This window comes from Aphanomyces astaci (genome assembly GCF_000520075.1).
Source record: "Aphanomyces astaci strain APO3 unplaced genomic scaffold supercont1.1, whole genome shotgun sequence".
NCBI lineage: Eukaryota > Oomycota > Saprolegniomycetes > Saprolegniales > Verrucalvaceae > Aphanomyces > Aphanomyces astaci.
The window spans coordinates 1,143,811-1,166,672 of NW_009798264.1; the positions used below are offsets into that span (position 1 = coordinate 1,143,811).

Below are 22,862 nucleotides of genomic sequence, written 5' to 3' on the forward strand. Positions count from 1 at the left end.
TACGGATCCCCAGCCTCGAGTTTGTATGTCGTGTCAAGGGAAGTTTTCGAAGTACGACATTCGAACTTAAGCGGCGTCGAAGGGCCACGACGTCAGAGTGGTTTTTTACAAGCATTTCTTTGTCATGGAGTACGTAGTAGTTATTAGCGTGTGGCCGCGGGGCGAACGCAAAGACATAACGTTACCAGTACAAGCGGCGATCTATGTACGTTCCAAGAGCCAAACCGAGGACATGTCTTGGTGCATGCATCATGTTGATGACTGCATTGCACATCACATTGAATTTATAATGTCCGTCCAACGTTGAACACGACAAATCATAATAATGATGCGATGGCTCCTGTTATTAATACCGCAAGAGAATATTGGTCATTTTTGTTTTTTAAATACAGTACAGATACTGTTGTCCCGGAAAAGGCATGCATTATGATTGGCCTAGACTGGGCCCCGGCGTTCCACTTGACCAACACTGTCGGTTACTGTGTAACGCTTGTACATTGATATGTACGACGAAACGAGTGCAATCACTTCAAGCATTCAAGTTATGGGCAACTTTCAACGCTGTCTCGAGGTCGTGGATGAGGTCATCCACGGCTTCAATTCCCACTGACAGTCGTAGCAGATCCACCGGCGCCGGCGACTCGACGCCTTCCACGCTGGCCCTGTGCTCTATCAGGCTTTCAGTGCCTCCCAGAGACGTAGCGCGCTTCCACAGGGTCGTGTGTGCAGCCACAGCCACCGCGGCCGCTTCGCCTCCTTTCACACGAATTGATAGCATGCCACCATAACCGCCTTGCATCTGTCGGGTGGCAATCTCGTGTCCTTGGCAGTGTGGGAGGCCGGGGTAAAGCACTGCTTCGACGAGGGAATGGGTGTTGAAATGCTCGGCGATGGTCTGGGCAGATGCTGTAGCGGCCCGCACTCGCAAGTGCAGCGTACGCAAGCCTCGTAGGAGCAGCCACGCTTCAAAGGAGCCCAGAGTGCCACCAACGCTCGATCGGACGTGGCGCACACGCTGCCAGTGTTCGTTGTCAACCGATCGAGTTGTGAGTGATCCCGCAATGATATCGCTGTGGCCGTTCAGGTACTTGGTGGCGGAATGCATGACGATGTCGGCGCCGAAAGCCAGTGGCTTGGTGAGCACAGGAGTGGCCGCGGTGGAGTCGACGGCCAGCAGAGCGCCGGCAGCATGGGCCAACGCTGCCATCGCCGCGATGTCGGTAACCGTCCACAGCGGATTCGACGGGGTCTCCACCCACACCAATCGCGTCTGACCGGGGCGCAATGCGGTGGCGATGGCCTCCGAATTGGTCATGTCGACAAGCTCCACCTCCAGTCCCCACGACACGGCATACGTCGTGAGCCAGTTGCGCAAGCTCCAGTACATGACCTTCGGCACCAACACATGGTCGCCTGGCTGAAGTGCCAGGAACACGGCGGTGGCAGCAGCCATGCCACTAGCGAACACGATCGTGTCCTCCCCACCTTCAAGTGTGTTGATGACGGATTCGGGTTGGTCAAATGCAGGATTGTCGGCCCGGGCATACATGCGGCCGGACCGATATTGATTGTCGGCGTCGCGCTGGAACGTGCTGCTGACGTGGATGGGTGGCGAGATGGCAGCTGTGTTCTTGTCCACCCATCCCAGACCCTGAGCCGTCACGGTCTCAGGTGCCCATTCATGACCAGGAAGCTCCTGCGAAAGGGCACTTGGAAGCCACGATTTCGCAGTGAACGAGCGACAGTTGGCCGCTTTGAGGACTCGGCGAGACGACAACGCATCCATCACGGTGCCTTGGCCAAGCCGAAGGCGCATCTTGTCTGCAAATACTTAAATGCGGTCGAAGCCATGCGTTGCCCAATACCAAACTCACTACTCAGACGTGGCATGGTTGCTTGGCAAATTAGCTTGACGCGAACTGGTGTGTCATGATGGTGGACTATCCAAAAAATACAATTCCTATGCATGTTTTATCTTGGTAGTTGTATGGTTGTTGGAGAGTCGATTCGCACAAAATAGAATTCTCAGCATTTATTTCAAAGATGGAAGTATTAAATACTACTACTACGTAGTATTAATACTAGTTCCATTTTTCTATTTTTTTATACTAGAAGATACATTTTCTATTGGCTCCTGAACCTTGTTTTAAAAAATCAGTATTCAGGAGCCAATAAGTACTTGGGATTTTCTCGGGGTCTTATACAACGGGCATCATGCTCGTTGTGGTAACGTTACTAGTGGAGATGATGAAGACAGGGGTACAGTAGTTCGTTATGACCAAGTCTATCGCTTGTTCTTGTGCGGTGTACATATGTACCTGGTTGTTGATGAAGGGGTGGCGTCGCGAGTAGCCAAGTTGTACACACTTCAAATGTGCAAGTGGCGTGGGAGGGGACACACGACATACTTTAACGGGTATACATTCATGCGTCAAATACCAGTTGGTCAGAAATCCTGGCTCAATATTCATATCAACTTGCTAAACAGCATGGTACTCTGGTCGCGTTCTGTCATGCCTCCTATCAGCAGATCCAACTTACAGTACTCAAATCCGAGAGCACCGCACGCAGCCTCCTTCCATTCCAGCAATTGCGACCCCATGAGTGGACGGCGGTCGCGTAGTCGGTCCCCAAGACGAGGAGGGTATTCTCCATCGCGCTCCCCACCCCGCCGACAAGATGATCGTGGAGGCGGTGGAGGCGGTTATGGCGATCGTGGCGGTGGCGGCGGATACGGAGACCGCGGCGGTGGATACGGTGGTGGTGGAGGTGGCGGCTATGGTGGTCGGGGCGGCGGCCGCGACGGAGGACGCGGTGGCAGTGGTGGTCGTGGAGGTGGTCGCGGGCAGCAGAACGTCTCGTACGGGCCAGTACCCACCCCAGTGCGTCCCTCGGCGATTGCTCTACTGCAGGACACAGTATTTCCCTGTCGCCCGTCGTATGGCAATGCTGGGCGCGCCATTGTTGTGTGGGCCAACCACTTTCAAGTCGACTTGAATGTGAACCGAGGAGACATCTTTCATTACGACGTCGTCTTTTGCAAGAAGGGCGACACTCCTTTGCAAGCGGTGCCGAAGAAGGAACTGTGCGTCCGCGTGCTCAAGGCGCTCATCAAAGAGCTAAAATCGGAGCTTCCAGCCATCACGGTGGTGTCTGATGCCCGCCGGAACATCTACGCGTCCGCGGCGCTGCCCTTCAACAATCGGATGATTGTTGTCAAGGAAGTGTTTGACTCGGGAAAGTCCAAGGAGTGGGATGTGTACGTCAAAGCCGCCGACCCGGTGGCCATTCCCATGCACCAAGTGGAAGAGTTCTTCGCCGGGCGTCTCAACTTCACCCCGTACGACGCCATAATGGCGCTCGACATTGCGTTGCGCGCGACCGCCAACAACAAGTTTGTGTCTGCGGGGCGCAATTTTTATACCCCTTCGAACAAGGTTGCTCTTGGCGAAGGAGCAGACCTTTGGTTTGGGTATCACCAGTCGCTGCGTCCGACGCAAACGCGGCTCACATTGAACATCGACATCGCCGCCGCGACCTTCATCAAAAAGATGGACTTGATCGAGTACGTTACGACCACGGCGTTTGGCGGGCGACAGGCTAGATTTGACGATCCGCAGGCGATGCGGGCGGCATCTCGCGCAGTCAAGGGCGTGCTCGTTCGTGTGACGCATCGAGGCAACTTGAATCAGGAATTTAAGATCAATGGCCTTACAACGACCCCAGCGAACGCCACGTTTTTCACGACCACGGATGGCACCCAGCATTCCGTGGCTGCGTACTTTGAGGCGACATACTACAAACTGAAGCACCCCGAGTGGCCGTGCGCCCAGACAGGGTCCAAGTCGAGCCCGCAGTTTTTGCCCATGGAGGTGTGCTTCACGCCGGGGACGCAGAAGTCGATCCGCAAGGAGACGCCCATGCAGGTGGCGACCATCATCAAGCAGACGTGCACGCCGCCCTACGACCGTCGCCAGAAGATTGAAGCGCAGGTGGCGGAAGCACATTTCGAAAACGACGGCATCCTGGCCGCGTTTGGATTGAACGTGACCCAGAAAATGATGGCGGTGGAGGCGCGCCAGCTGCCAGATCCGGAGCTCGAGTACCTGAATCAAGCCATTGAACGGCCGCGGGACGGCTCATGGAACATGCGCGGCAAGGGCTTTTACGAGGGGATGGACCTGGACAGCTTTGCGATCCTCAATCTCGGCAACCCGAACGACGACCGAGGCATTGTAAACTTCTTCAACAAACTCGTGGATCAGCTGGGAGAGCTCAAGATGCGCGGGCCGCGCGGCGCGGCGCCACCGCTGCTCACGCGGACCCGCAACCAGTCGGTCGAGGACTTGTTTGGCGAGGCCGTGCGCGCGGCGGAAAAGGTGTACGGCAAGCCCCCTCGCGTGGTGTTTTGCGTCAACGGCGGAGGGGACTCTGCCAACTACGCCGACCTCAAGCGCGCCAGCGACGTCAACTTTGGGATTCCATCGCAGTGCATGCTAGCCAAGCACGTTGGGAAGGCGAGTCCCCAGTACATTGCCAACCTCATGCTCAAAGTCAATATGAAACTCGGCGGGCGCAACGTCGTGTGCCGTGGCGCCTTGCCCAAGATATCCGAGTGCCCGACCATCATCTTTGGCGCCGACGTGACGCACCCCGTGTCGATCGACAAGTCGAAGCCATCGATTTCGTCGGTGGTGGCGACGATGGACCGGTTTGCATCGCATCATGCCGCGTGCGTGCGCAAGCAAGGCCACCGCGTGGAACACATTGAAGACATGGAGGGCATCACGAACGAACTGCTCCGCAGCTTTTACCAGGCAACGCATGTCAAACCTGAGCGTATTTTGATCTACCGAGACGGCATTTCCGAAGGCCAGTTCCAGAACATTTTGAGCAAAGAAGTGCAGGCGATTCGGCAAGCGTGCGAGTCCCTCGAGCCAGGCTACCGCCCCGCCATTACGTTTGTGGTCGTGCAAAAGCGGCACCACACGCGCATCTTTCCGACGGCCGCCATGGACGCCGACCGCAGCGGCAACTGCAAGGCGGGCACAGTTGTGGACACTGGCATCTGCCACCCCACCGAGCACGACTTCTACCTCATGAGCCATTCGGGGCTCCAAGGCTGTAGCCGCCCCGCGCACTACCACGTGCTCATGGACGAAATTGGCTTTGCCCCTAACGAACTGCAAACCCTCACGTACCACTTGTGCTACACATTTGCCCGATGCACGCGGGCCGTGTCGGTGGTGCCGGCGTGCTACTACTCGCACTTGGTCGCCGAACGAGCGCGCTTGTTCCTCATTGACGGCAGCAGCGACGGCGGGTCCACGGTCGACGGCAACTTTGTCGAATCGACGGGGCGGATTCTGGACGTGCACGGCGCGTTGGCTCGCGTCATGTATTACCTGTGACGTGGTGGTGCACTGATGGCCGCCGTTGTTTGTCATGGATGGTGGACAGAACGTGGGCATGTCACGAACTAGTTTCAATTTATATCTCAATCGGCATGCAGTGGGAACACTCGTTCGTTGGCTGGTTGAACATGCATGGCGAAGTATATAGTGTATTTAGCGGTTACATTTCCGGTTACACTTATAACGACGTAACTGGTTGCGGTTCGAAGGACCAACATTCATCCTGGCCAAGTTTCTGCCCAATTGACCAAACACCTAGCGGTGAAGGTCGCGAATGAGGTATAATGATCAGGTGCACTACAATTAAATTGGCCACAAACGGCATGGCCAGACATTCGCTCCCACCCCATCTCGCCCACAAGTCTGCGTTGGCCTTCGTTCTCACGGAAGACGACTCGGCATATGCGTGTGTCCAGGCCATCCGCCAAGCCCACGACAGGAGTTTCGATCGGTGGCCGCCGCACATCAACCTCGTGTATCCGTTCCTGGCCACCCCCAGTGCCAACATCGACGACATCCTCGCTCGCGTGGCCATTGCCGTCCACGACGTCCCAGCTGTGTCAGCGACGTTTCCAGCCGTGCAGCACTTCACCCACTCCAAGAAATCGGCCACGCTCTTCTTGGAACCCGACGCGGTGTCCACGCGACCGCAGTTGCAGTCCATTCAAGCGGCATTGCAAGCCGCCTTCCCCGAGTGCAATCACGACACCCGTCCGTTCGTGCCGCACCTTTCGCTCGGTCAAACTGCCGGAGGAGCGTCCGGTATCAAGGCGTTGACCCACCAAATGGAATCGTCGCTTCGAGAAGCATGCTCTAGTCCGCCAGACAAAGGCCGCAACTTTTTTGATGACATGGCAGCTGCCGCCATGACGTCCAACGCGCACGTCGATCCCTTTGTTGACGAGCCTGCCGCGTGGACCCTGCCCTGGACCATTGGTCGTGTGGTGGTGTTGGAGCGACGGGGATTCGACGACCCATTTGAAATTGTCGGCCAAATTGCCCTGAAATAAGCCTGTTTACTATCCGCAATAATCTTACAACACATGATCAGTTCGTTGTTCACAGATTCTTTTCAGCGACGCTCCGCTCGACTTTGCCATCACTGTGGTTGTCCCTGGTGTCGATGCTGATGATATAGGGTCACTAGAATCCAATTGCACGTTCTCGCTTAGACTACCTTTTTCTAAACCCAGTACAGTACTGATCGACCTACTTACTACTGACTAGCCAAAGTCGTTTGTCTTCGCATTCATCACAGCTCTCAGTTATGGGCAGTGTATATTGTCGATGTGACCAAGCCAAGTACGTACGTGTCGACAACGAACAAAGCGGACACTCGATATCTCATCCTGCTTTCAACGTGCTCTTCCAGTAGTCCCATGCGCTGGGATGTAGACTATTCCATGATCACGGCAGCAAGAAGTTCAATAACACGTATCATGTTCGATTAGCCATGGCCATGGCCGTGAATTTCATGCCCACGGCGCCGACCTTCTTCTTGCGCTCCTCCGCTTCCTTTTCGCGTTGCTTCATTTCAGTCTGTCGCTTCATCCAATATGCTTGCTTGTTGGCTTGGTCTTTGACCATTTGCTTGAGACTCGAGGCGGAAGCTGGATGCTTCTTCTGGGTGCCATTGAGTTCTTGGGTCCGTCGCACTTCTTCGCAGATCCACTGCAGCGCGGTGACCCACTCCGACCGCACTTCCGCCGACTCGGCATCCAATTCCAAAAGGACTTCGCCCTGCATCGAGTATATCTGGAAGCCAGCGGTCCCGCTGGGCAGGACGGACTTGATGTCGCCAACTTCGATCTCGTTTGGTTTGGCGCCGTCCGCTTGCTTGTCCGAAGTCCAGAGCAAGATCTCGTCCGAGTCCGCGTGAAGTTGCAAGTGCACGGATTCCGTTCCCGTGTGCAGACCAAATGTATACTTCTTTCGAGTGAAAGCGCCGCCTGCTTGGAGGAACTTGGCTCGCTCATCGTGCTCTCGGATCGCTTGGCATTGTTCAAAGCAGTTCAGATTCCCCATCGTCAGTGCATCATGCGAAACGCACGTTGGTGGGAGTATCCGGATACTTATTCTCGAGGCGTTAAAGCAAAAAAACCAAGGTTTACTATTTATCCGGACGTTAAAATAGAAATGGCTCACAGTGTCAATACTAAAAATGTTAACTGCGTTTTAACCATCTAATACTGTAGTAGGTTTTTTTCTCCATATGGCTACAAGCTGCCAACCACTTTGCACACCTTGAAGCATGAACTGCATTGCGACATCGTTGCCGTCCGTCCAGGTGGAGCGCCACCCTGATAAGGGCCGCTCCTTGCATGTATCATCACCAAGAGGCATTCCTTCTGGCACCAAGCTCTTCCAGGAAGAAGCGTTTGCGAAGGTAGTCCTCTCGACATACAAAGGCAACGTGTGCGCAGCGTGCTTGCGTCCGTCCGACCCCGACATTTGCTGCGACGACTGCTCCCAGGTAACTTTTTGCAGCGAGGCATGCCAAGCATCATTGGCGTATGTCCACGCGCTGGAATGTGAGACTCTCGACGACATCGACATGATTGCAAAGAAATCTGCCGCCGACCGAGACCTGCTGCGATTGCTGGTTCGAATCCTTTGCCGTCGCGTGTGTCCGTGTCCTCGTCGATATGAAACTGACGAATTGCTAGCCACAACCTTTTCCGAAGTGGATCAAATGGTGCATGCCACGTCCCGCCTGGAGTCGTCATGGGTCGCCAGCGTCGAGCGCGGCGCGGAGCTGCTTTTGCAGTCACTTCCGACCAAGGCACATGTGTCGGTGGCCAAGATCGTCGGTTTGGCCGGCCGGATCAACGAGAACTCGTACTCGTTGGACGCGTGGACATCGTCCAAGGCAGCGGCGGTCGGCATGTTTCCCGTGGCGGCGCTGCTCAACCACAGCTGCATGCCCAACTGCGCGTGGGCCAACGACGGACGGGGCCACATGGAAGTGCGCACCACCGCGTTCGTCGCGCACGGAGAAGAGCTTTGCTTCTCGTACATCGACCCGACCCAACCGCGACCGACGCGGCAACGCGAGTTGCTCGTGACCAAACACTTTCAATGCACGTGCCCGCGATGCTCTGACTCGTCCATCGACGGCATGGACGCCATGCTCGAGGGCGTTTGCTGCGGCGTGTGTCTACAGCTCCTTCAGCCAGGCGCGGGATCGTCTCGATGTTGTCACCAACCACTCCAAGTAGACGACACAGACGTGCAAAGGAAGACGGAATCGGCGAGGCAGTCGCTACGACAAATCCAAAACCAAGTCGACACTAAACAGTTTGCGGCCGCCAGAGTCTTGGCGTTGGAGTTGCTGCAAGCACACTCCACCAAACCTGATGAAACAAGCAGCATTGTGCTGCATCCGAGCCACGAGATCCTGACGCGAGCCAGCCAGCTCGTGGGCGAATGCGACTGGAAACTCGGCGACTACGTCAGCTGTGTGGGTCGTCGACTGGACTGGATCGCACGCCTCGAGAAGACGGTGGCGCCGATGTCCTTGGTCCTGGCCCACGCGCATCACGATGTGGTCGAGGCCTTCAAGGCGTCGTTGACTCACAATGCGTGGCCTGCAGGAACTGACCTTCATTCCAAGGAAGCGTTGGCCGCTTGGCATTTGCAACAGTGTAGACATATCCACTCTGTGTGTTTACCAGCTCGCCACCCGTTGAATGCGATAAAGTAATGACAACGTTAACAGTTACAAACTAACCTGAGTTCACGGACTATGGAGGGAGCACCGTGGATCACACACGTAGAGTATAGAACTAACGTACATACTAGACAATCTCGCCGCTTATGGCCGCCATTCCAGTGACCATAAGCGGCGAGCAATCAATGCGGTCAAGTGCCGAATCGGTCGACCATGGGATTCGTCCGCATAACATCCGGATAACATTTACCCCCATATTCGCGCCGTTCAAGGAGCGACTGCCGCGTCCAGCCAACACGATGGAGGCGTCCGTAGAAGTGAAGCTGCAGGAACTGGTTGGACTCCACTTGAGAACCTTTGAAGAGCAGCTCAAAGTCTTTCACGAGCAAGTCGAAAACAACATCTCCATTGCTGGCGTCCACCCCATCTCGCACGAGGTAAAAAGCAATGCGCCTTGGTGATGTCATGTCCACTAACAGTCCAGGCCAGCGTGCGACGTCGGTGTGTTCTGAGCCCGCCACGAACTGGACAAACTATTCCCGCACAAGTCCAGGCGCCTTGCCGTCAGATATCGCCATGGCAAACGTTCGGAAGGCATGTCACAAAGACGGATACATCCCGTCCAAGCTGCTGTTGGAGCATGCGTTGAAGGAAGCTGCACGCGCCGAGTTCACTGTACGACACATACTTACGAAGATTGATGCATGCGATGACCACTTTCCCTAGATCAAGGACAAGATGCAGTTTGCATTCATCTTGCTCAGGACGCTGGACAAGCGGAAACAAAACAGGCTCGACGCGGACTTCCAAGGCATGCGCAGCCTGTACGACGAACACATTGGACTTCTTTTGGGCTGGGCGAGGCAGAGCGCTCCATACCTTCACGTGGACAGTCGCGACCAGAACTTGGTGCAGCTGGTCGTGCACATCGTGTCGCACCATCCTCCAACAAAGTCGTCCACACAGGAACACGTCGCGACCACTTTGCGCGACTTGCAAAACCAAGCCAAGAACGTTCGATCGGTAGGATGCCACGTCACAGTCGTGATATTCATATAGGTGATGCGAAATAGGAGGGAGCAGCACCGAAGGAGCGAGGGACGGCCGACGGCTCGGACGAGCTCCACGAGATCCTCACTCATGTTACATTCAGGCGGAAAGAGACCAAGAACTTCTCCATGTACTTTGCAGTCTATCGGGCGAATGGAGGCACGATTTGTCAGAAGAAGTCGCAGCTCGAGTGCGCCCAGGCCATCTTGAAACGATCCCACACCGACGGGTTCAACTGGCGACACCTCCTCGTGCTCAATTTTGACAAAGCCGACGACGACGCCCAGACATAGCGCCATCTCTCTCTACTTACCTTAACAACCCAAAGTACTATTTTCGAGTGGCAATATGTATATATATATTCACACGTCACAACAATCTTCCCCACTAAACAGTAACGACAATACTACCACTTTGAATACAGCTCCAAACTACAGTAGTTTCATCGAAAGCTCAAGTACTGTAAGTGAATTTTCTACTATTAATAGTACTATCGTACTAGTACATATTAATAGTAATAGAGATAACAAACGAGAATCCGAGAGTAACTTTGTTTGCAGGTATGATTCCCCCAATGAATCTTTCCATTCAATCGTGGTAGCCCCGTGAAGCTGGCTACTTCAGGCTACGTACACAATGCTGCACTTTCAATGTATACTATACGTATAGTAAGTACTACAGTAACTATCAACCATTGAGTGTAGGAGTTGGAATTACTTTCAGCCAAACGTCAGTATACACTATCGAGAAGGGGGAAATCTACTTTGCCACAAACTTGGCGTACATGTCAATGTACAGTTGCGGTTCGCGAATTGTCTGTTGAAAGGCAGGACGGGTCTTGACGGCAGCGAGGGCAGCGGCAACCAGTGGGAAGTCGGACAGCAGGTCAAAGTTATGGTAGTGCTTGAGCACAATCTCAAATCGGAAGAGCACGGTTGCAGTGAGGATTTCGGCGTTGCTGAGGGTGTTGCCGAGCAAGTATGGCCCTTTTGCACGGTAGTCGGCACCGTTGATGCGGTACACTGCCTCCACTTCGGCCAACGATTCCTTCAATTCCGCCACATTTTCGTCCTGAAACGCGATCAGTATCAGCACAATATCATGAAATCCGCCGACACTAGAATATAAACACGTACGGAAAACTTGCGGAGCAGTTGATACAACGGCCCGGCTTCGAATTTGGCGGCGGCCAATTGAGTTAACGCCGCTTCTTCGGGGTTGCTACGACGAAACAACTCGCCGCCCCCGTGCTTCGTGTCCAAATACTGGGCAATGATGGCCGATTCGTACACGGGACTGCCGTTCGAGAGCAAGTACGGCACCGTGCCATAGCGATTGAACTTTTCGGAATATGCTGCGGGTGGGTCAGTTAACGACACCTCCACGACATGAAAAGGCGCGTTCACTTCCACGGCCGTCCACAACGCGCGATGGCCGTAGGGGCACCCAATATTGCTAAAGAGATGCAGCTTCCCGTCCTTTTGCTTGAACGCATCGAGCTCGCTCGCCGTCAAACTCTCGAAGGGGGCGGTTTCGAACGGCATTGTAGTTTTTTCACTGAATGGCGTAAATCATGTGACCCATCAAGATCCAAAAATTTGTTGCTGATTTTGTCCAATCAGACTCGCTACAAGCAAACCTATTTATAGTACTACTATTTATTGGAATATGAAAGGTAGAATAATAATACTGCATACTATTATATTATTAATATGTTTAGTAGTACTATTAATAACGCTACCTCCAAATGACATACTTTGAAGTGAAGATTACGTTAATAATATCGCGATCTGAGTAGCACTATTATTAATAATACAGTATTATTTTAATTCCTCAGCCAATCGCATCGATCTGGTTCGGTTGTCATGAAAGATATGTATGACTGCTCATTTCTCCTCTTTTCGAGCAACAGACCATCGCCATGCCGTTCGAGTCGACGCCATTCGAGTCCCTCAGCGAGTCCCAGCTGGATGCGTTCAAGCAAAAGGACGGCAAACTGCACTTGTTCAACAACATCATTTGCCCATTTGGCCACCGCGCGTTGTGGACCGCCGTGGAAGCCCACGCGCCGTTCCATGTCGTGGAGGTGTCGTTGGCTGACATGCCCGCGGCGTACATTGAAAAGTTCAACCGCTTCGGCACGGTGCCGTATCTGCTCTCGAACGGCAGTCCCGTGTACGAATCTGCGATCATCGCGCAGTATGTGGACACGAAATTTGGGAACGGCGAATTGTTCCGCCATCACGACCCCGAAGAAGCTGCGCTGAGCCAACTGGCCGCTGCGAAATTCGAAGTTGGACCGCTGTATCGTGCTCTGGGAGGCACAAGTGTGCGTTATTGCACCCTTGTCGACTGTTCCTGGCTTGTGCTCATGTAACCCCCTACAAATAGGAAGACAACGTGGCTGCTTTGAAGGAGACGTTGGGGGACGTGGAGACGATCTATCGAGTGCATGCCAAGGAATTCCGTTCGAGCGGCCCGTACCTGCTTGGAAGCAAACTCAGCGGCGCAGAAATTCTCATCGTGCCATTCTTGTTTCGCTTTGACATCCTCCTGCAACATTACCGCGGCTACACCCTCCTCGACGGTTTCCCACTGCTCCAAGGGGTGCTAGCAGCCGCCAAGGCCCGCCCCGCCTTCCAAGACACCGTTCGGGAGCCTCAATTCTTTATTGACGCGTATGCCGCGTACGCCAACAAGAAGTAGATGTGGTGGCGGACTATCCAAACATTGCAGCGTGCTGTCAAGGTTGGTAACGTTAGCCAGCAAAAACACGAATAAAATCACAGTTATCACGTAGTTCTACAGCATCGTATTGCGGTTGCGATGTATTCGCGACACTTTGACATGAGATGCCATCACATGCATCAATTTTGCATAAATATATTATGGCAAGCTCAGCATCAACCCTTACTACCGGGTTAGTACAGAAGTGAATGTACGTTGCATCCAGAACAACTCGTGTCTTCGAAGTGCGAACCATGCTTGTCATTGCACACATGCACTCAGAGATATTAATACTAGAAGGTAACAGTTCACACAACCATGACGCGGGATGTCCTGGAGGCTCCAGCACGCGACGTAGCACAGCGACGTACGTTGGCATGGGCTGCAGAATACTACCGGTAGCAGAATGAAAATGCAAATTTGCTTGCATTGGAATTTTTATCATTTTCAATAAAATACGTAAAAAACTCTCGCTGTGATCCTGCCTCGAAATTTGAACCTTTCCATGCAGACAAAATGACCTCTAAACCTACGGCTGGAGCGAGCTTTAATCCAAATCTCGTTGCCCCTGGGACTATTGGTTTAACTTGTGTGACGGAGCAGTCCACCACGGCTCACATTGTCGTCTCTGTCGACGTCAGACTGTCAGCTCTTACGAGGTACGTACAGTAAGCTTAGCGAAATTATATGCTAATACCCCACCTCCAGACGGAAATAGAAGTCCCTTTTGGTGAAAATTGGTAAAATTGGTGTTTTGTTTGATGGTGTTATCTGTTTTTGCCCTAAGTATGCTTGTTGTAAAGGTCTTTGTATGATCCGTATCCCTGTGGAATATAATACCTTAAAGATGAATACCCTAATGGATAAGGGGGTTCTACTCTATGAATGTTTGTGGTTTGCATGCATTCTACCTGCATAAACAAATAGTCAGCAACAATTAAACTATGTTTTGTACAGAATATAAATTAATGCAGGTCTTTAATATAATCAGTATAAAATCGTGACTCGTATCCGGATACATATAAAGAGACTCTATAAAGTAATTAATTCCGGTTAATTCTGAATAAACCTCTAAGAATGAAAAGGGACTTCTATTTCCGTCTGGAGAGTAATATTAATGCAACGTTACTATTATAATAGTACTTCAGGTACTTCGAAGTACTTGACGCCTCCGGATTTGTTTTCCGGATATCGTGTACAATTCGACACTCGCATATCCGTTACTGAATTCTTGAAGTCGCAGGCCAAAGATGGCGGCCAAGGATGACGTCAAGTTCCTTGCGATCATGCGCGTGGCAGACAAGTTGACGGTGAGCACATACACGCACGCGAAAGTGAAAGCCGACGAGCGGTCCAAGTACACGGACATCTCGAAGAAAGTCGTGTCGTCGCCTTCGTGGGTCACGGATGTTGGACGAAACAGTCGGCACGCGCTTGACTTTGAGGCGCTAAAGCTCCACTTTATGTTGGACGCCGGGGAGTTTGTGTACTTTGCCGTGACTGTTCGTGACTATCCCCTCCGTGTGGCCCACGTTATGCTGAACGACTTACAAGCGCAGTTCACTGCAACGTATGTGGTGGCTGCATTGGCGTTGAAGGCCGAGCACACCCTCGGCAGCGACTGCGTCAAGGTAAGCGCCTCATAAACTGGCATATCCAATGCATCATGGAATCCTGTGCAGATGCTGGGTAGCGTCGCATCCAAGTACGAAGACGTGACCCAAGTGGACAAGTTGGCCAAGGTGAAAGCCCAGGTGGAAGGGGTCAAAGACACGATGAAGGACTCGATCAACATCGCGCTCAACAACACGGAGAAGATGGACACGTTGTCTCAGAAGGCGGCAGACCTGGCCGACTCGGCGTCCGTGTTCAAGAAGGGCGCGATCGACATGCGCCGGCAGATGTGGTGGAAAAACGCCAAGGTGTCGTTGGCCATTGCGCTGAGCATGATCATGGCCATTCTGGTGCTGCTGTACGCGCTCGGCATCTTCGACCACATTGGCCAATCAGCAAAGAACACGTCCACTCGCTTGCGACATTAACTTACACCGATGACTATACTTTGTTGCGTTGGCCTTCGCCTCAACCACACACACAAGTTGTTAAGCACATATATATTCCAGGGAATCGAGAGATTTCCTTCCTATGGCATCTCCAGCTTACACTCCGTGACACGTCCAACTTTCTGCATGTTGTACGTTGTTTACTGGATGAACCGGCGGCAGGGGGATCTGAAGGTTTCAACTGCCCAACGGCGACATGGGGTCCTATAAATAGATTTGTTCATGGCTGTCGTCGCGTTGGCCGTGGCGTGCATATATTGAATCGTAACATGGCGCTCTCTCACGACAATGTCAAGTTTTTAGCCGTGGCGCGGGCCAGCGACAAGGTCATCGTGGCCAGCTATGCGCACACGAAGAAGGACAAGGAGGACTCGCCCAAGTACGTTGACATGCTCAGCAAAGTTCTGCGGGCGCCCACGTGGAAGCAGCAAGTTACGCCCAACAGCCGCCACACGCTGGACTGTGACCCGAACAAGTTTCATTTCACGATGGACAACGACGAGATGGTGTACTGCGCCATCACAGCCGCCGACTATCCCATCCGACTTGCCTTCAAGTTGATCACGGCGGTCCAAGAGGAGGTTAGCGGCAAGCACGGCGCCAAGCTTGCCCAGGCCAAAGAGAATGGCCTGGATTGCGGCAAGTCTCTAGGGGTTATCGCCACCATGTACGACGACCGCACTAAAGTCGACAAGGTGTCGGAAGTGATGGCGCAAGTGGATGCGGTCAAGAGCACCATGCAAGACAACATCCAAGTGGTATTGTCCAACACGGAAAAGATGGAGCTCGTGGAACAGAAAAGCAACGACCTAAACGAACAGGCCAAGGTGTTCCGCAACGCAGGAAAGAGCCTCGCCCGGACCATGTGGTGGAAAAACGTCAAGATGATGATTGCGATTGGGCTGCTGGTCGTGCTGGTCATTATTGTCCTCCTTGCCATGGCTGGGGTTTTCAAGTCATCTACACCTGCGGCTACAGCTGCCCCCGCGGCTACATCTTCCCCTACTACCGCGATGCCGACGACTGCAAAACCTGTGCGAGCTCTACGCGACGTCATTGGGCATGTCAACCGTGTATCGCACGGTGTTTAGGGTTTACAAGGGGAATCTAAACAAGATGAACTAAGATAGTATTGGTATGGCGTTGAGCTTGTAGGTCTACATGTTAGGTAGTCCATGCTGGATGTAAGATTCATGCAAATAATACAGTCGCGAAAACGTTAACGTTACAACAGTAAGATGTTGAGGCGACGGTTGGACAGGATCGTAAGGTGATTGGCTGATTTAAGATCCTATAATTTGACGAGAAATACTCGGAGGAACATTATTATGAATTTTTCTGTCAATTGAACTTGGATCCTTGGATTGGCGGATTCAATATCGTTTTAACCAATCAGCCACTTGAACGAAAGCGATTAGTATTGGAGGGAAAGTTGCATAATTGAAACATCGGAGCGGGGTGCTTGCTTATCGGCATGGACGGGTTAGACGAAACACTGCAGGACCCTCGCTTCAAGCGAGGAATCACCTTGCTCAAGGAGAAGCGATATGAAGAAGCTGTCGCGCACTTCGAAGATCTCCTTCGCACCATGTACATGAACTCGAGGATGTGATGGATCCTGACACACACTTGGTGGCATAGGGTCGAGTCCGAGAACAAGGGCGACACGCTGCAAGTGGCTCCAGTGTACTACGAGTACGGAAACGCGTTGTTGTCTTACGCAGAGGCCACAGCGAGTGTGTTCGGCAAGGACACTGTCAAGACTGACGAAGGCGAAGAGGAGGACGAAAACGACCTCGAGGTGGCGTGGGAGATGCTGGAAGTGTCGCGCGTGTTGCTGGCCAAGCACGAAGGTGAAGATCCGCGTATCGACACGGAGCTTGCCCGTGTGTATGTGCGTCTCGGCGACTTGAGCATGGAGTCGGATTTGTTTTCCCAAGCCCGCAGCGACTACGAGCGCGCCATTGCGTTACATCAAAAGCATTTGGTGCCGCTCCAGACTGACACGACGCCGTTGGCAGACATCTACTGTTGTCTGGCCATCACGTGCATATACGAATACGCCAAGCAACCAGAGATCGACGAGGACGGCGGCGATCTAGTCGACGAAACGAAGGAGGACGACGCCACGCCGCCCACGATGACGCAAGCCGAGCTCGAGTTAGCCGGAGTCAAGTACTACGTCCAAGCTGGGCTCGTGATGGTGGACAACATCTACAGACAAAGCGAAAAGTGCTCGAGCGTCGTGCAAGCGTTTGTCCAGGCGCACATCCCACCGCCGCGGGTCAAGACGCCGTCGTCCAAGGGCAAAGCCAAAGCCAAAGTCGATCGGGTGGAGGACCTCGTGCTCCAGTACAACAATGGCGAGTATGACCAAATGCGAAAACAGTTTCTGGCCGCGGTCACGGCTGGCCGCCCCGACTTGAACCCTACGTCGGACGATGATATGCGTCAACTCGAGCCCGAAGAAAAGCAAGTGCTCGACTACTTGGAGATCTACACGGAAGTGAAAGAAAAGGTATGTATATATATATATGTATATCTTATTTATATATATTTTTTTTCTTTATATATATATATATCTTATATATATATATATGCCGTTCGTTGATTGGTTCGTTTTGTTGGCATCCGAGTAATCTCCGTCGGTCTAGGTGGATGGACTGCGGGAGAGCTACACGACGGGGCGTGCCGAAGTGGCGGCGGCACTCGCAACCACTTCGTCAGCGGCGGCGGCGACTACTGCTGATGGCCCCGTGACTACGATCGGGTTTGGTTCGGAAAACAAGAGCGCAGAGGTGACCGCCGTGGGCTTTGACCAAGCTACGACTTCGACACCCGAGCCGACGAAACGGGTGGCGAGTTCGACGGCCGTGAATGTGTTGCCGGTCACCAAGAAGCGGAAAATCGCACCCTCCTCGACAACCGAACACAATGCGTAGATAGTAGCAACGCTAGGGACCATTGATTGTATATCATCTGCCTTCAAGCTGTATATTGTCATTGCAAACGATGCTTCATGCAGGCTATAGTTCGTCCTTTGAATGTGAGGAGGATGACTGGCCTGTCAACGGAAGGGGGTGGGGATGATGCTCGCTAGCCCAGTTGGCAAAGACAGCGTCGCGCGCCGCCCGCTTGCGTTCGACCATGTCGATCCAGAACGTTTCAATCGCGGCTTCGTCCATGACAGGAAACGTGTCGATGGCGAAGCTGAGCACGTCGTCGATGGTACTTTTCATGACGACGACAGAGAACGATTCCGTGGCCAGGCAGCTCTTGTAGTGGGGTGACGCCAGTTCCAGTTGCAGAAATGTGTTGATGTGGAACTGTCCGACCTAGGTCGACCACAGAGGCTAGCGTTAGCCATCATAGATGGTGGCATGTAGAAGGGATGTACTTGGATCGACGCGTCCTTGATTTGAGCCAAGTCAAGCGTTGTGTAGATACCCGTGTCCGACAACTTTCTCAACTCGTCTACGGCGAACTACAACACATACCGTTTTGCCGCTAATGTCAGAAATGGTCGAAGAGTCCTACATTGGCTGCTAGTACGATGTCGGCGTCATTGGCTTGCTTGGTCACTTTTTCGTGGCGCTCTTCTGCAGCGCACATGGCCATGAGCCATGTTGCAGCAGTGATCAAGTGAACATGCATGACAGCAATGGATTGTTTTTGGATACGAAGATGTTCCACACTAATTAACATCAAAACCAACACCGTCAAACAATATAGTGTGCGTTGAGTTTTCACCATCCGGATACGACAGGCTACCGTACAAGTAAACTAGTACCAGTACGATTTACAGTAAGTACCATAATTTGTTACCTTTACCTGGTACTACATCGAATGTGGGGCCAGTCAATTGGGGCAATCCACGTTTCCTCGTGGCGAAACGATCCAATCTTCGTGAGGAAATCGCTTGTCGATCCCAGGACACAGGGATCATGCTGTGGAGTTATAATGTTTGCTTTACGGTACAAATCCCTGTACCGTCCACAAGCTCATCCAAAGTCACGAGTCCACAAACAAGGTGACGACTGCTGGCGTTGAGTTGAACCAGTGGTTCAAGCCAGCAGCTAAAGTATACACATTTGAAGTAAGTTGCAGTGGTATATTATTCGATATTGGTACAATAAAACGTTCCAGTACGACGAACAATTTCGTTCGATTTTTAACGTTTTACTTAACCAAAGGGTACATGACATGGTACAGTTGGTCGTACGAAATGTCGTTCCTCCTATGGGAGCTTTCCTTGGATGGCGCCATTTAGGACTAATTATTTTATGAATGTATACAAACACCAAGTTATAAAATAAACTTGGTCATATCCGTACCACACATGACAGACCAAAAAGTTACAAATCGACGGCGTTCGATTGCCATTGCTCAATCTTCTGACCATGCCAAAGCAGGCCGACGACAACCGCAAGGGGTTCCTTTGGGGCCTCGTCATGCTCGTGTCCGGCACCATGTGCACCATCATCACCAAGGTGCAGTACGGCCTGCGCGCCGAAGGCACGGAGACGTGCATCGTGAACGGCACCGCGACGCACGTGTGTCTGTTCGACAAGCCATGGTTCGGCGTGCTCCAAATGAAGCTGGCCATGGCATTCTGCATTGTGATTTTGATGATCCGTCAAAAGGTGCAGAAGCGATCGTACTTGGAAACCCCCGTGATGAACATGCAAAAGCACGGCAAGAAGTTCATGGCCACGCCGAAAGCCGCGCCGGGTGGTCGCTCGACCGAGCGCACGCCGTTTGTCGCGACGTCGTCTCACGCGACTAGCTGGGAAACTATCTTTTGGATTTTGTTACCATCGTTCCTCGACTTGCTCAACACGGTGCTCGCCAACATTGGCCTGCTGTGGGTGTCGTCGTCCATCTACCAAATGTCCCGCGGGTCCGTCGTGCTCTTCAACGCCATCTTTTCCGTGCGGTTCATGGGCAAGAAGCTCTTCGCGTACCATTACTTGAGCATCTTGGTCGTCATGACCGCCGTCGCCGTCGTCGCATACGCGGGCATCATGCAGTCCAACGCCGCGGCCACTTCGTCGTCCGTGGAAGACCAGGAGAAGCACTCCAACCAAGTGCTGGGATTGGGTCTCATCTTCGTGTCGCAGCTGATCACGGCCGTCCAGATCGTCGTGGAAGAGTGGTTTCTCACCACCCGCCATGTGAGTCCGCTGACGTTGGTTGGGTGGGAAGGCATCTGGGGCCTCGCCTTCTTCGCGGTGCTCACGCCGCTGCTCATGGCCACGCCCCCCGGGGACTCGGCGCTGTCCAAGATCTGGCACGAGGACTTTGTCGACACGTTCGTCAAGATGGGCAACTCATGGGTCGTCACCGCCACCGTGCTGCTGTACATTGTCTTGATCGGCCTCTTCAACGTGCGACTCTACTTCCATCAAAACAACAACGATAGCATGACACTAATGACGTGGCACTGCTGTAGCTCGCGGCCAACTTTGTGACCAAGTACTTGAGCTCGGTGGTGCGCAGCATCTTGGACGTAAGGGCACTCTCTTCCATGACCCTCTCCAGATCATCTCATCATGCTCATGCATGTTCGTTGACTAGACGTTGCGCACCCTGGGGGTGTGGGTGCTGTCGCTCTTTATCTTTTACGTCGTGCGGTGGACAGGGGCCAACTCACCTGGCGAACAGTGGACGGTCTGGAGCTGGTATGTAAAAACAAGGCTGCTACTATTATATATGTGTTATCACATTGTTATATTGGTTTTGAATTTGCTGTTGGTGGCAGGCTGGAACTGGCCGGGTTTGCACTGATGGTGGCTGGCACGTTGGCGGTATGCAATATCATATATATATTCCCATGTGCCTATATGAATAAATGCCTGCCCTGTAGTACAAGAAGATATTCCATCTGCCTATCAAGAGTTTGTACGAAGCCGAAGAGAAGGCGACGGCGGCCGCGCTTGTCAAGTCCCCGTTCATGGCCAACATGCATTAAGCTGTGGAGGCCAGACACCACGTCCACTTCGTTCTAGGGACTAGAATATCATGCAATACTACTACATAGTACTATTGTAGAACCATCGTCCGACACTGCCAAAGTGCACCACAGACACACACATGCATTCAATGCGTTCAACCATACAGTATCGCAGAAATTAACCCCATCGAGTGTCTATCGACGGTCGCCCAAGAAGACGACTTGTTGGGCGGAAATGGGCAGCCCACGGGCGTTCTGATACAGCCCCAGACATGGAAAGTGGACCGACTGCTTGTACTACATACATAGTCATAAGTTGGGTAGGATGTCATGATGGTACTTACAGTCAACGTTGCCAGCGCCAGCAACCCAAACCCAAACAGCTGCACCCTACCATATAACTCCATTAGTCAGTCGTTCAAAAGTGCCTACACTTGGCTGGGTGATGTGGCCCACTTACCAGCTCCAGTCGGACCAGGCTTCACCGGGCGAGTTTGGGCCGGCCCAGTTGAAGCTGTAGTACACCACCAGACTGACAACCCACACGCCCACTGTCCGACCAATCTAGTATACAGTAGTAGTAGTAGTACATATAAACATACCATGGTTATATCCACGAAACGATATCCGATATCGGGGAGAGCATGATCGTTCGTAGGATATGGATACAGTACCTCGAGCATACTCCGCACAATGGACGACAGGTACTTTGTCACATATAGCGCCGCAATCTATTGCGCATGTCTTAATACAATCAAAAACACATTCGTAGCTTTCAATGCCATCGCGAGGATAGACGACCAAGGTACGTACGTTGTACGTGCCAATGCACAGCATGTACCCCACCCCCAGCACGACAAGAGACGACGAGCCTTTTAGTTTGACCCATGTGTCGGTAAAGTCTTCGTGCCACAAGTGGGCAGCGATCGAGTCGGTGGCGGCTGGGGTCGTGCTCAGCAGTGGCACCAACCCCACGACCAGCACGAGCCCCCACGCGCCTTCCATGCCGACCAACAGCAGTGGACTCACGTGGCGCTCGATCATAAAGTGCTCTTCCAAGGCGAACTGCGCCGCCAACACCACTTGCGCGAGGAGGATGAAGAGCATCCCCATGGCCTGGTGGACGTCCGAGCTGGTCACTGGAATCGTAGGCAGCTCGTACGCCGTGGTCAAGTTGGCGTAAATCTCGTACGGAGACACGGTGTCGTGGTCGCCGCCGAGAATGCCTGCCACGGAGAAAATGATCACTGCCACAGTGACCAGCATGATGCTTAGGATTTGGTAGCAGTACAGCTCGCGTCCCATGAATCGCATCGCGATGAACGCGCTGAAGAGCAACACGGCGCCGTTGCTCATTTGGTACACGGATGCAGGCACCCACAGCAGCCCCGTGAACGCGAGGACAGTGTTGACGATGTCCAAGAGCGCGGGAAACACGAGGAACAGCATCGTTCTCCACGACGGACCGTCGTACGCCTCTTGAAGCAGCGTGCGGCGCTCCTCGTACGATCGAGGCTGCGGCATGTACTTGGTGCCGAAATGCTTGCGCTTGAACACAGGAGACTCCAAGTACGGTTTGCCCGTGACCTTTTGACGGACGAGGAGGTAAATCAAGCACAGAGACATGGCAAGTTTCATTTGAAGCACCCCGAACCACGGTTTGTGGAACGGGCAATCGGTTGTCGTGGCATTTGTGGCAGTGTCATAACAGAGCTCGGTGCCGCTGACGTTCAGACTGAACTGAACCTTCATGAGAATCGTCCCCATCGCCCCGCAGAAAAGCGTCGCCGCTCCCAAGATCGCGTACGTCCACGTGATGCTCATCATTGCACGCGTGGGCCAAAAAGATCTGGTGGACGATTCGCGTACGTTAGACGAAAGATATGACCTCATCCGGATGAAACCGTCGATCATCCATGGGGAGATAGATACACAGTCCCCAAGGTGACGAATTATCCGGATGAAAATACCGTTTCATCTGAAAC

The 22,862-nt window shown here is 52.9% G+C and overlaps 14 protein-coding genes across 16 annotated transcripts; 9 read left to right on the forward strand and 5 right to left on the reverse strand.

Moving 5' to 3' along the window:
• Window positions 1-503: 503 nt before the first annotated feature.
• On the reverse strand, window positions 504-1,859 carry H257_00396 (hypothetical protein). The gene has a single exon (XM_009823076.1). It carries the CDS (start codon window positions 1,814-1,816, stop codon window positions 530-532), a length of 1,287 nt encoding a protein of 428 aa, XP_009821378.1. The 5' UTR covers window positions 1,817-1,859; the 3' UTR covers window positions 504-529.
• An 820-nt stretch (window positions 1,860-2,679) lies between these two features.
• On the forward strand, window positions 2,680-5,637 carry H257_00397 (hypothetical protein; the record flags this gene model as incomplete). Its single annotated transcript, XM_009823077.1, has 2 exons — window positions 2,680-2,860; window positions 2,920-5,637. 2 exons carry the CDS (start codon window positions 2,680-2,682, stop codon window positions 5,409-5,411), a joined length of 2,673 nt encoding a protein of 890 aa, XP_009821379.1. The 3' UTR covers window positions 5,412-5,637.
• Window positions 5,638-5,656: 19 nt separating this feature from the next.
• On the forward strand, window positions 5,657-6,623 carry H257_00398 (hypothetical protein). Its single transcript, XM_009823078.1, has one exon. The coding sequence runs from the start codon at window positions 5,699-5,701 to the stop codon at window positions 6,422-6,424; it is 726 nt and encodes a 241-aa protein (XP_009821380.1). The 5' UTR covers window positions 5,657-5,698; the 3' UTR covers window positions 6,425-6,623.
• A 150-nt stretch (window positions 6,624-6,773) lies between these two features.
• H257_00399 (hypothetical protein) lies at window positions 6,774-7,455 on the reverse strand. The gene has a single exon (XM_009823079.1). The coding sequence runs from the start codon at window positions 7,437-7,439 to the stop codon at window positions 6,852-6,854; it is 588 nt and encodes a 195-aa protein (XP_009821381.1). The 5' UTR covers window positions 7,440-7,455; the 3' UTR covers window positions 6,774-6,851.
• Window positions 7,456-7,629: 174 nt separating this feature from the next.
• H257_00400 (hypothetical protein) lies at window positions 7,630-9,139 on the forward strand. The gene has a single exon (XM_009823080.1). It carries the CDS (start codon window positions 7,666-7,668, stop codon window positions 9,115-9,117), a length of 1,452 nt encoding a protein of 483 aa, XP_009821382.1. The 5' UTR covers window positions 7,630-7,665; the 3' UTR covers window positions 9,118-9,139.
• A 188-nt stretch (window positions 9,140-9,327) lies between these two features.
• On the forward strand, window positions 9,328-10,489 carry H257_00401 (hypothetical protein). Its single transcript, XM_009823081.1, has 4 exons — window positions 9,328-9,521; window positions 9,574-9,759; window positions 9,811-10,107; window positions 10,158-10,489. Exons 1-4 carry the CDS (start codon window positions 9,384-9,386, stop codon window positions 10,425-10,427), a joined length of 891 nt encoding a protein of 296 aa, XP_009821383.1. The 5' UTR covers window positions 9,328-9,383; the 3' UTR covers window positions 10,428-10,489.
• A 285-nt stretch (window positions 10,490-10,774) lies between these two features.
• Window positions 10,775-11,690, reverse strand: H257_00402 (hypothetical protein). The gene is made up of 2 exons (XM_009823082.1): window positions 11,271-11,690; window positions 10,775-11,205 (listed from the first exon to the last, which is right to left on the reverse strand). The coding sequence occupies exons 1-2, from the start codon at window positions 11,676-11,678 to the stop codon at window positions 10,894-10,896; spliced, it is 720 nt and encodes a 239-aa protein (XP_009821384.1). The 5' UTR covers window positions 11,679-11,690; the 3' UTR covers window positions 10,775-10,893.
• Window positions 11,691-12,023: 333 nt separating this feature from the next.
• Window positions 12,024-12,941, forward strand: H257_00403 (hypothetical protein). Its single transcript, XM_009823083.1, has 2 exons — window positions 12,024-12,463; window positions 12,526-12,941. Exons 1-2 carry the CDS (start codon window positions 12,056-12,058, stop codon window positions 12,838-12,840), a joined length of 723 nt encoding a protein of 240 aa, XP_009821385.1. The 5' UTR covers window positions 12,024-12,055; the 3' UTR covers window positions 12,841-12,941.
• Window positions 12,942-13,973: 1,032 nt separating this feature from the next.
• On the forward strand, window positions 13,974-15,050 carry H257_00404 (hypothetical protein). Its single transcript, XM_009823084.1, has 2 exons — window positions 13,974-14,492; window positions 14,544-15,050. Exons 1-2 carry the CDS (start codon window positions 14,112-14,114, stop codon window positions 14,901-14,903), a joined length of 741 nt encoding a protein of 246 aa, XP_009821386.1. The 5' UTR covers window positions 13,974-14,111; the 3' UTR covers window positions 14,904-15,050.
• Window positions 15,051-15,149: 99 nt separating this feature from the next.
• Window positions 15,150-16,136, forward strand: H257_00405 (hypothetical protein). The gene has a single exon (XM_009823085.1). It carries the CDS (start codon window positions 15,194-15,196, stop codon window positions 16,013-16,015), a length of 822 nt encoding a protein of 273 aa, XP_009821387.1. The 5' UTR covers window positions 15,150-15,193; the 3' UTR covers window positions 16,016-16,136.
• A 222-nt stretch (window positions 16,137-16,358) lies between these two features.
• On the forward strand, window positions 16,359-17,919 carry H257_00406 (hypothetical protein). Its single transcript, XM_009823086.1, has 3 exons — window positions 16,359-16,514; window positions 16,566-17,442; window positions 17,579-17,919. The coding sequence occupies exons 1-3, from the start codon at window positions 16,399-16,401 to the stop codon at window positions 17,864-17,866; spliced, it is 1,281 nt and encodes a 426-aa protein (XP_009821388.1). The 5' UTR covers window positions 16,359-16,398; the 3' UTR covers window positions 17,867-17,919.
• H257_00407 (hypothetical protein) lies at window positions 17,876-18,583 on the reverse strand. Its single transcript, XM_009823087.1, has 3 exons — window positions 18,462-18,583; window positions 18,322-18,408; window positions 17,876-18,259 (listed from the first exon to the last, which is right to left on the reverse strand). Exons 1-3 carry the CDS (start codon window positions 18,576-18,578, stop codon window positions 17,951-17,953), a joined length of 513 nt encoding a protein of 170 aa, XP_009821389.1. The 5' UTR covers window positions 18,579-18,583; the 3' UTR covers window positions 17,876-17,950.
• Window positions 18,584-19,287: 704 nt separating this feature from the next.
• On the forward strand, window positions 19,288-20,980 carry H257_00408. 2 transcript variants are annotated; one of them, XM_009823088.1, is made up of 5 exons: window positions 19,288-20,311; window positions 20,377-20,433; window positions 20,502-20,605; window positions 20,686-20,731; window positions 20,791-20,980. In XM_009823088.1, exons 1-5 carry the CDS (start codon window positions 19,325-19,327, stop codon window positions 20,893-20,895), a joined length of 1,299 nt encoding a protein of 432 aa, XP_009821390.1. In that variant the 5' UTR covers window positions 19,288-19,324; the 3' UTR covers window positions 20,896-20,980. The 2 variants fall into 2 exon arrangements, with proteins under 2 accessions (XP_009821390.1, XP_009821391.1); XM_009823089.1 differs by having other exon boundaries at window positions 19,288-20,605.
• Window positions 20,981-21,000: 20 nt separating this feature from the next.
• On the reverse strand, window positions 21,001-22,740 carry H257_00409. 2 transcript variants are annotated; one of them, XM_009823091.1, is made up of 5 exons: window positions 21,691-22,740; window positions 21,552-21,608; window positions 21,338-21,441; window positions 21,222-21,267; window positions 21,001-21,174 (listed from the first exon to the last, which is right to left on the reverse strand). In XM_009823091.1, exons 1-5 carry the CDS (start codon window positions 22,702-22,704, stop codon window positions 21,073-21,075), a joined length of 1,323 nt encoding a protein of 440 aa, XP_009821393.1. In that variant the 5' UTR covers window positions 22,705-22,740; the 3' UTR covers window positions 21,001-21,072. The 2 variants fall into 2 exon arrangements, with proteins under 2 accessions (XP_009821393.1, XP_009821392.1); XM_009823090.1 differs by having other exon boundaries at window positions 21,338-21,608.
• Between the last annotated feature and the right edge of the window lie 122 nt (window positions 22,741-22,862).